The following is an 11,643-nucleotide window of genomic DNA, read 5'->3' as shown; positions in this document are numbered from 1 at the left end:
CCTTATATGGGTGGTGGGGAACAAACCCCACTTGTTTTTTACATAAAAACTTGTACTTAATCACATGGGTATTTTTGTCAATCTCTCACATTTTACCCCCTTTCTTAATTCTTGTGCCCAAGGTAGATGGTGCAATAATAAAAAAATGGAGGAAGTATGAATTTAGGTGAGACTTTTTTGTTTTTTTTGTTTGGATTTTTTTCTTATGACGAGTACTTTTTTTCAATTATATATGACACTTTAAGTCATAAAGGTGTTTTCTAAAGTTAACTTTTAGTTAATCCGTATATATGGAAAATTTTTGCTAAATAAAAATAGGCAGGTATTTGCACGGTTATGGGTCGGGGATGGATAGCTAGACGGGTGGTGGGGCGATGATGAATTTTAGTTTGTACCCGCTAGGGCAGGGAAGATGATGAATTTTATACCCGCCATGGATGATGGGGCACGGATGAAGATGAATTTTGTACCCGCCATGGATGATGGGGCAGGGATGAAGATGAAAACGTTAGGCGAAGATGATATTAAGAGACTTACATCCGCATCCACCCCATTAACCTCTATACGTGCAGAATAATGTTCAAAGCAATAGGCGCCAAGACAAGACAAGACAAACGCAGTTCGAAAATAAAAATTCCTTTTTCAGATAAAATAGAATAACCACTCAATAATGTAATCGGCCACTGTCGTTAACACTGATCTTCCTTATCCTCCTAATATCATTTTCTTTAATGGGGCCTTGATTCCTTTTGTGGTTGTTCAATTTCGACATTTCATCCTAATAATTCTAATCCACAATAATCCCAATCCTTAATTTGGTTAATCAAACTCATTATTTTCGAATGTAGTAATTGAAGTCTTATTTTTAAGTAAAAATGGAGAAAGTTTTGTTAGGATATGGTTCGTCAAATTCTATGTCAAACTCTTCGAGTAGAAGAGACTCAGAAGTTGATTTTAGTGATGTTTTTGGCGGACCACCCAGGTGTTCTTCAACCCATGAATTTTACTTAAATGATAGTGTTGATGGTGACGATGATAGCAGGGATGGGTTAAGGAATTCATGGTCCGGGTTGAGAGAAAAACCCGTATTCGGGGAAGAAATTGGTGTTCGAAGGAGGTACACAAATGAGGATTTCTATGGTGATATATTTGGTGGTGATCAACCTTTGCTGAGTAGTTCTGTATCTCCAAAAATGCTTATGCCGGGTAGGAACCCGTTTTCGTCAGCCCCGGGTTCGAGGTTAATGAGTCCTTCACGGCCTGCGACTGAATCCTGTCCAGCTCCCTTGCACTTCAGGTGATGCATAAATTTTATAACTTTTAACTTTTAATTCACTATAAGTCTACATTACATAACAGAAATAAATACTTTCGCTTTCTTATTTATTGCAATTAATTATCTTTGGACTTTGGTTGATTAGTTTGGTGTTGCATTGAACATAAATATAACTCCAAATTTATAGGTGTATCCAGGAATAATAGCATAGAAATTAGCTCACTTTCATAATGATTGTAAGCAATTATCTTTGATTAATTAGTTTCGTGTAGGTTGAGCCAAAAATAATGAACAAATGACCAACTCACAAATCTCACAGTAGAGGTCCTCTACACTAAGCTTGTTTTCTTAAAGCATACCGATTAACTCTCTGGTCCGAATGAATACAAACTTTTATATAAAGCGGTCTTACACAAAAGACCACCTTGGTGTCATATAAGTTAAACAATGAAATCAATTAGTTAAGCACATGAACTAATTAGTTAAGCACTGAAACCAATTAGTTAAGCACATGAACTAATTAGTTAAGCACTGAAACCAATTAGTTAAACAATGAAACTAATTAGTAAAGCACTATAACTAATTAGTTAAGCACTGAAACCAATTAGTTAGGCAATCAAAGTGGTCTTTTCGGTAAGGCAGTCTTACACAAAAGTTACCGCCAAATGAAAGCCTCAAAATCAAGTACTGCAGTACATGGCAGAATGATATACAAAATCAAGTTTTCCCCAGTAATCAAACTCTATGAAACTATACAATATTTCTGTCAACTTCTACAGCACATGATGACTGGAAAAAAAAACCATGCGGCTAAAACTTAGTACTATCTTTTATGTCCATAATCCTACCAGTCTCCACATAAACTTTTTCCTGCACTTTCTTTCATACTTCCATAGTTCCATAGCCTATTCTTTAGTAAATTATTTTCTTAATTTCCATGGAATTCTCTATAATGAAACTAACAATCGCCAAAGCAGGACAAGGAGAGGTTTGCAGAGAAGAACCCTCACCCCAAAGGCCCTAACAAGTTAGACTGTTAGATATGCTTCAGAAAGTGACAGTATTACAGTTTATGACCTTTTGTTTTAGAAGTAAATTGTATTTGACAACAAGAGTACACAATATTATTTTCTTCTGTTGTCCTCCCGCATACCTCTTTATTTGCTTCTCTTTATGTACTCTACATGTTGATGATTATATGGTATTATTAACTATTTGCAGCTTACCAGGCAGAACAGCAATCCCAGATACTATGGCATCTACTTCAATGAATCAAAGCTCGAATTTATCTAGGCGTTCACTTTCCAGATTTAACCAAACTATCCAGAATTATTCGGAAATTCATGATGATCAACCAAGTGCTATGTCAAGTCAGGTTTCTGTTGATGGTAATGAGTCAACAAGCAATAACAAGTTAGACGGAGCAGAATATGAGGGTGAAGTTATTGTCAATTCAAAAGGTTCACAATTTCATAACAATAACATCCAGTTTCATTTTTCTATATATAAATGGCCAAGCAAAGGAGTACAGTATGTAATGTCTTCTAAGAGAATAAGTTCAAAAGAGAGAATGACAGATGATAGATACTTAAGCAGTAGTGAAGGGATTGGAAGTGCTTATTTGGTTATGGAAAACAATAAAGAAGGTGTGATCGTTAATGAGTCTGTTTCCTCTAGCAAACGCCAGATGCCATCTACTTCAAATGATGACACAGTTGTACATGAAACTAGTGCAGATGTCACTGGTTCTGGTCCTGTCATGTTTGATGCAACTTATCAAGTAGGTGAAGCTCCTCCTTCCATTGGGCTAGAGGATACGAAACAAGTACCTATTCTTTCACAGAAACTTTCAGATGCAGTAGCAGAGGATAGTTCTCTGAAACATTCTTCAAAGAAAACGAAATCTAACATGATGTCTCTAGCCTCCTTGTTTGGGGAAGAGAAAAAAGGTACTTATATTGAATTCGTTCTGCTTAAAAAAAAAACTACTTTTTTGCAGTATAGATATATTCATAAATATACTTGGTTATGTTTATATTGTTTCTCTGAACTATTTTTGCTATGTAGGAAAAAAGAAAGCAGCTTCTGAAAAGGGAGGGAAGAAAAAAAAGGTTAATGAAACAGACAAAGTATCTGTGAATGATGAGATCTCAAGTTACAAAGATAACAAAAGTAAGGTGCAAAATTCATCTGCTGGAGCAGAAGAAAATGATGATATTTCAAGTAACAAAAACAACAATGTTAACAAAAGTAAGGTGCATAAGTCGTCCGCTGGAGCAAAAGAGAGTGATGATACCCCAAGTAACAACGTTAACAAAAGTAAGGTTCATAAGTCATCCTCTGGGGCAAAAGAGAATGGTGAGACCTCAAGCAACAATGTTAGGAAAAGTAAGGTGCATAATTCGTCTGCTGGAGCAAAAGAGGGTGATGATACATCAAATAACACGGTTGACAAACGTAAGGTGGTGCAAAAGTCATCTACTGGAGCAAAGAATGATGTTTCCAAAAACGATGCTGCTGGAAAAGTTAAAGATTTTGTCAAAATATTCAACCAGGATTCTACTTCAAAAGAAAAGAGTAATATTGCGGGTAAAAGTCGTAGTTGGAGATGGAAGAACACAACTAACTCTGAAGCAAAGAATGAAGTTAAGACCTCTTCTGCTGATAACCATGATGAAGTAATGCAAGCTTCCTATGTCAACTTGGACAAAACGTGGTCAGAGTCCATACAAGTGGTATATAAATCTTTATCCTATTGTTTGAGGTTTTATGAGGAGGATGGCCAACATGAGGGCCCTAGTAGGTGCAGGGCTGTGCACATATCATATATTTGATACAATATCATATATGAAAACCAACATTTGAACTGGTATCTGACATCAATTTTTTTAATCAGATTTTCAGATGCACTTGCACAGCCCTAGGACTCTAGGACCCAATAGTTACCTCAATGATTGATAGAGAAATTTTTTTGGTTGCTTTCTGATGTTGCACATAATAACTCTTTGAGGTACCAACTTAACATACTTTTTGTCTAATTTTCAGGTTGATGGAGAATCTTTTCTATCAGTTGATCAAGTATTCATCTTCGATGACAGTCATAGAGTCGGTGACACTACTACTTCGGCGTCAAATACTGGTTAGTTAAGCCCCTTTTTTCTATTTTTTGCAATGAAGTACTTCTCTTTCGAGTGGACAGCTAGACTCGGGTGACAGTTCCATTAGTTGTGAAGAGTACAAGACAATATTTATTGTTATACACTTAAACTCTCTAAGCAATACATATTAATGTGGACTAAGTAGTGGATTTTTATCTTCTGATGTGCTTGGAAAAGGTTTTGCATATTTGATGAAAACCTATAACTTATTCGCATTTTTAGAAATTTGAAGTGATTTCTTGTCCTTTTGACGCATCATGTTTAGCCTGCAAAAGGGTAGAGTTGCTTATACCTAGTATGTAACTTTATCTAGAGATCCTAGAATATTACTATATGTGACTATTATTTGAGGACGAAGAGAGTATATTATAGGCAATTATCTGCAAGACTTCAACGGTTCTAGTTGGAAGAACCTCAGGTTTACTCCAACAGTTGGATTTATAGGCTTAGAGTCTTCAAATTCTAATGGCAAAACTAGTAATTCATCATGATAATGACTCAAACTCTTCCATCTGGTTTTGCTAGAACCAAATACAGATGATATTAGAGCTTCATCCCCGAAAATCAATGCAACTTCTTCTATTGATGATATCCTGGTATGTACTTGTACCTATATTTGTCTAATTGCATATTTCTTGAAATGATGAACATTTGTTGTTTGTCAATAATCCATGATCTTCCATTAATTATGATTAAATAATCAATAGGATAAGGGATTGTTACAAGACATTGAAACAGAATTAGCAACCGATTCTCAGGAGGAAAATAAGGTAACTCATGCCCTTCATATCCCTCTTTCACAACTTATAATTTAACGCAGTGATATGCAACAACTAATTATTCTACATTGCTCTTTACAGGGTTATGAAAGTAAAGTACGACAATGGTCTAAAGGAAAGGAAGGAAACATACGTGCACTGCTTTCAACAATGCAATTTGTAAGTCTGATCACATACTTGTCTGTCCTGAATTGGTTGTCACATTGCTGGTTCAAATTTGCATAATCAATATAACAATTAATTTCTGATGAAAGGATTATACTTTTCTGTAGTGATAGACCTTAGAAAGTATATCATAACCAAAAGTTCAAAATCAAATACGGCTTATTATTCAATGACGAAAGGAGGTTATTAACAAAGTAAGATCACAGATGATTGGGAAGAGCTATAGAGGTTTGAACTTCAAGTTCTGTCATTCAGTTAGAGAGGCCAATTTAACGGCTCATGTTGTGGCTTACCTTAACCCACTTGAGTTTTCCACACGAGTATATGGGAGGTTATCTAAGTATGGTAGAAGATATAATTATTTCTAATTTTTTCTTAGCTAAAATAAAAGCTATGTTCACAGGTTCTTTGGCCTAACAGTGGATGGAAGCCAATTCCACTTGTTGATATAATAGAAGCAAATGCAGTGAAAAAAGCATATCAAAGAGCTCTACTATGCTTGCACCCTGATAAATTACAACAGAAAGGTGCTGCTCCATATCAAAAGTTCATTGCAGAAAAGGTTTTTGATATTTTGCAGGTAACTCTAATATAGTCTTATTTGCATTTAAGTTCTTACTATTGGCTTCTACAAAGAATAAAATAATTTATTGGTTTTGGAGAGGTTTGTTCAAAGTTTTATACTCCCTATGTCTAAATTTTTGGAACATTTTGACTTTTACACTATACATACATTAACTTTAACCATATTTTCTTATTAATATCTATACTAATATATTAAAGAGTGATTTCCTTCAATATTGTTTAAAGAACGTCAAATTCCCAAAATGCGCCACTTTCTAACTTATTTCCCACCATACCGTCCACGTCAGCATTAAAACCAGTCTATTTCTTTTTCTAACAAAGCGGCACTAAACCGCTATCTGGGATAGCGATTTACATAAAACGCTATCTGAGATAGCGGTTTACATAGATAGCGGTTTATATATTCCCTAAATAAAAACTTACACTGAGCTTCCAAAACAAAAACTTACCGTACCCCAAGTTATGTTTTAAAGCAAACCGTCATTTGAGATAGCGGTTTTGTTTTAAAGCAAACCGCTATCTCAGATAGGGGTTTATAACATTGAACCGCCATCTGAGATGCCGGTTTGATTTAAAACGAAACCGCTATCTTAGATGGCGGTTCAACGCTGAACCGGAAAAAAAAATTACTTCTCTTTCTCCCTTGCTGACGTGGACGGTATGCTGGGAATTAAATTAGAAAGTAACGTATTTTGGAAATTATTGGATCTTTATGCAATATTGAAGGAAGTCTCTCTATATTAAAAAGCGTCTATAAAAAAGTATACGTGACACGTGACCCTCTGCTTATGAGTCGTTTGCTCCATGTATTCTTCATATACATAAAAAAATTGTCAAACATGTTTTGAGCCCCTGACCATAAAAACAATATGGCTTTTACCACTAAGCTATTAATGTTTCATGTTATCATTGAAAAATTTATATATGTAAATGTAAATGCTAATAATGTATTAACCCGGGGCACCGCCCAAGCCCAAAAACTAGTACAAAAATCAAATGATGTTGTGTAATACTTCCTCTGTCCCTAAAAGATTACCCCTTATATACTATGAATGAATGTCCATATTTGTTTGCCCATGCCTTATTTAGGTTGTGGTCCTTACATGTCTCTCTTCACACACTATTATTTTATTTAAATCCACTTGCTTTTGAGCATACCCAATTCTTAATAAAGTGAATAGAAACTTTTGAGCAATCTTTTAAGGATGGAGGGAGTATATTGTTAGATTGTCTTAATATATATTTTCAAATATCAATTTGTTACAGTTTTTACTAATATGTAATTGCATAAATTTACGGTCAAACTAGTGTATTGACAAGTGTGTCAGTAAAACTGTTGCTAGTATTAAAAAAACGGAGGAATACTTCATATACAACAAATGCACGATATTTGTCAGATTCGTAGGTGGAATTGTCATTTTTGTAGGTGATATGAGATCTTAAAAGCACATGTTTTGTTCATTTGAACCTATAAAATCTATCTTGTTTCAGTTATACCTAGAGTTAGTTGTACCTAAAAGTACAATTTTTGCTCATTTGATAAATTTTTCTCACTTTAAATTTTTAAGACGAGAAAATAACAACTTGGGTAAATCTAACATTAGGTACACGCAAAAACAAGATGGAGGTGAGAGGACAAATGGTCCCTTAGTTGTTTGAGTTAATAGACTTTTTGCTTTACAATTCCCAAGGATTTCCTTATATTTCACTTTTTTTGTAGATATTAGGTTTCGTGGGCTTGATGTTGTTAGCACATATTCTAAACCAAAGAAAAAAAATTAGGAAAATTTGTAACAAATAATTCAACCTTTTCCCGGTCTTATAAAAACAATATAACTTTTGATTAATTCAGGAATAATCTAAGTTTTGGGCGTATCATCCCAAAATAGTCCACCTGTTGGTAACCGGTTTGATGAGTAACTGTGACATGTGTCACCCACTAATTGGTCCAACTCAATTTAATTTTAAAAACACAATTTTCTCTCTCCTCGACCTTCTCCAATTCTTGCCCTTCTTTCTCTCTCCTTCCCCTTCACTAAATCACCACCAATTTCGCTCCCCCCATTCTCCCATGGTTTCCCTCCCTCTTTATATCTCATTTTCTTCCCCTTCATCACCCATTTTTCTCTCCATCTTACCACCGTTTCCCATCATATTCTTTCCACTCCACTTCCACTTCCACTCTCACTCATTAAGTCATTCATGCTCTCATCTTCTTCCACATAAAACTGAATCCAAAGAACTATGCCGCCATATTTCATCGCTACAACAGCCTAACAACCTCCGGCCAACTACCCACCTCCAAAGCCGACCACCTGCCTTCTACTTCTCCTCATGCCTCCCCTCCTCTCACGGCTCTCATATCTAATTTTATCTCTCCTCATCAATCGGTTTGGCCTCCACGCCTCCTCTCATCGATCTATCTCTCTCCTCTCAAAATCTACACAATCTGGGAAGATAGATCGAACAAGTAGGGCCTACTTAATTGCGATGACAGAGGAGGGAGTTGAGTTATTGAGGGTTTCAGATGGCAGTGGGGTTGTGGTTGTTGTGGGTTCAGGGAGGGGGTCAGTGATAGAGAGAGGTTGGTTTGTCCGAGTTTTGTGTTATGTGAGAGACGAGTAAAAGCGTTGAGTCTGGTTTGGGTGTTGAACGGTGGGTGGGTGGAGATGGTTGTGGTTGTTTCTGGCGACGGAGTGCAAGAATGACAATAGAAGAGGGCAAAGGAGGAGGATAGAGAAATTTTTGGTGGAGGGGGAGGAGGGTGTTTCCAATAAATTAAAATAAATATAAAAATTATGTAGACCCATTAGAGAGCGACATGTGGCATGTTTAACCTTTAAAAAAAGTCTTAACATGCCACTAAGGTTGTAGGTAAAAAATATTGTTTGGGGTAGACACCCATTAAAACTTGGATTAATTCATGAAATGATCAAAAGTTGTACAAATTTTTATAAATCTGGGCAAAGATATAATATTTTGTTTTACAAATTTTCCAACTTTTAAGTATGCAATTTTGTATTACTTCTTATTTTCTTTTACACTTTTTATTAGATATTGTTTTTCAATTTATCTTCATATGTTTTAGGGAGTGATGTCTTTATTTATGTACAGGAATCTTGGGATCAATTTAATGCCATTGGACTTCTTTCTTGACAAGTCGTGTTATTCCACAATCTAAGATTACTAAGTGATATTCTTTTTGTTGAAGAATGTATTATTATACCAAGTAGAAACAAATTATTGTATAGAAAACATATATTCTTTGTTCATATATAGTGAATTTTCATTCTTTTCTTTGTGTGACACTAATTACACATTAACAATGTTTTGAGAATTTATGATACTTACAATCTGGTGTAGACATCTAATTTGTGTCTCCCTTAAATTGTGCAATGACTGGACCAAAATCAAGGTTGCTCACTTGGTCCGACTTTAATCATGTGGGTTCGCTATCAAAAAAGGGAGAAAAAATATTATTTCACTTCATTAAACATCAAAACACACTTACGAACATCTTCAACTGCTTTTGGTCTCGGTCCACACCGGAAAGCCCTAAAAATCCAACCCATTTATGACACCGATTAAACTAATCAATCCACCATCATTAATATCCAAAATATTTGCAAATTATCTCAAATCATGGCATGCCGCAACCGCGTGCACCCAACGTAAACCTCTGGAACTGGCGATCCACGTTGGGTCCAGCGGCAACCGATGGCCTTAACGGATGCTCCATTTATTTAACCCAATTTATGTCGTTTCTTTATATACAGTAGAAATTAGGTTATTTCGCACGGCTTAATTAAGCATTAAAGTCACTATTTTCAACTAAAAATCAACATTTCATTTCATGTTACATGCTAAAAACTGCATTAACCATTTCACAAATCGCTTGTTGAATTTAATCACAATTCGTCCCTTGCGTGCCCTATTGAAGGCTCGTAATTTCCCTAAGACCCAAACAACCTTGATAATAATTCTGAGGACCCTTATTAAATTCACTTTATTTTGTCATTGTCATTTTTATTTCGTTCATCAAGTTCTTATTTATAATACTTGAAATTGTTTAACTCATGCATTTATGTGTAGGTACAATATCGATTAATTATATCATTACTAGTTTTCTCAAAGGCTTTAAGGCATGATTTCGTGTATTAAATTTACATATTAATTTCTATTAACTCGTTGTATTTTATAAGGATTTTATTAATACACGAATCTTCCATTGAACATGTTATAATTTCTTGTCTAATTATGTTTTATTTCGTTTAATCGCTTAAATCAACGAAAACAAACACAAGCGTCGCTTTGGTTCCAGCGGTGCCTGCCAGTAACATGCGAGCGACGCTGGATCTAGTGTGTTGTGCCTGGCCCATGCGGTCTTTTAATACATTTTGTAGGTATAATTAGGGTTTTAGTCGCGTAATTTATGTGATTAATCATGTGTTAATTGTATGATGTTTATTCGACTAACAAATCTGTTTTGCAGGGGAGATATTTAGGAACGAGGGTTGTCCGCAGGATTTGGATGTGTGCGCCAGAACAGGCGCACTATGCCTGATACAACGGGGCCCACTGGCTTCTTGGGGGTGTCGCTGGGTGCAGGGGGTCACCGATGGCCCTGGTGGCTCTCTCCACTCAGCGTGAACCTTCGTTTTGTCGCCTGCGTTCATGATTAATTCGGATTAATTTATTCGAAATAAGAGTTCGAATTTATTTAATTATGCTGGTCATATTTTATACTCCCTCTGTCCCAGAATACTCGCACCGGTTCGAGTCGACACGCTTGCCAATGCACAACTTTGACCACCAATATCTTTAACTACATATTATAAAAACTTATGAAATATTAATATTTTGAAAATATATGTTAAGATGAAGCCAACAATATATTATATGCTAACTTTTGTTTTCATATACTAGAAATAAAATAGGGTCAAAGTGAATTATGTGAATAGTGCAAAAAGTCAAACCGGTGCGTGTATTCCGGGACGGAGGGAGTAATTATCTGTAATTAATATTTCTTGCTTAACTTTCATTTTATTTTATAGGTTAAGGTAATTAATTATGCAGGGTTTGCATGATTAATATTAATTTTTTTATTATCTAACTTGTTTTATTTTGTAGCTCTATACTAAATTATGCCAATCGTGTACAAACTTTCAAACCCTTCTTTTAATTATTTGTTAATATTTTTGTTCTAACCTTTGTTTTGTAGGATGTTTTTCATTAATTCTTATCATATCATATTTCATGTTTGCATTATTATTTATGTGCATTATCACTACTACTTTGCTAATAAAGACTTGTTAAATGAAATCATGCTCAATAACATGATTTTAATTGGTTTCTAGGGCTTTTAATGAATTCTAAATTAAGTGATTGTCATTAATTAGTTTATATGATTAAATAAATCAATTTAGTTCTTTATTAAGGATTATAGGATAAGTTCTTGCATTACCCAATTATTGTGCAAATCTAAGTAGAGATCGAAAGTGGGTGGGTCGATATAATATTGAACAATAACTTTGTCCTCGTATCCATCTTTGGTTCATGACCATTTTGGAGTCAAGTTCTCCTAGAATTTGATGAGAACCTTTATGTGGACATGTCGGTAATTATTTGTCCCTAAACGTTCCTTTGGAATTCTACATAAAGGTTTATGGATCTCCCAAAA

The 11,643-nt window shown here is 35.1% G+C and overlaps 1 protein-coding gene across 3 annotated transcripts; it reads left to right on the top strand.

The window, feature by feature from the left end:
- Window positions 1–617: 617 nt before the first annotated feature.
- On the top strand, window positions 618–11,102 carry LOC110787652 (J domain-containing protein required for chloroplast accumulation response 1). Of its 3 annotated transcripts, none has more exons than XM_021992289.2 (9): window positions 618–1,297; window positions 2,498–3,225; window positions 3,344–4,011; window positions 4,322–4,415; window positions 4,960–5,030; window positions 5,142–5,204; window positions 5,295–5,372; window positions 5,782–5,958; window positions 10,456–11,099. In XM_021992289.2, the coding sequence occupies exons 1-9, from the start codon at window positions 876–878 to the stop codon at window positions 10,525–10,527; spliced, it is 2,373 nt and encodes a 790-aa protein (XP_021847981.1). In that variant the 5' UTR covers window positions 618–875; the 3' UTR covers window positions 10,528–11,099. The 3 variants fall into 3 exon arrangements, with proteins under 3 accessions (XP_021847981.1, XP_021847982.1, XP_021847983.1); XM_021992290.2 differs by lacking the exon at window positions 10,456–11,099 and adding an exon at window positions 9,078–9,260; XM_021992291.2 differs by having other exon boundaries at window positions 1,157–1,297; window positions 2,506–3,225; window positions 10,456–11,102.
- The last annotated feature ends 541 nt before the right edge of the window (window positions 11,103–11,643 follow it).

Source organism: Spinacia oleracea, chromosome 3 (assembly GCF_020520425.1).
Source record: "Spinacia oleracea cultivar Varoflay chromosome 3, BTI_SOV_V1, whole genome shotgun sequence".
NCBI classification, from domain to species: Eukaryota; Viridiplantae; Streptophyta; class Magnoliopsida; order Caryophyllales; family Amaranthaceae; genus Spinacia; species Spinacia oleracea.
Note: the sequence above shows the minus strand (reverse complement) of the source record. Positions and strands in the feature narration are given on the sequence as shown.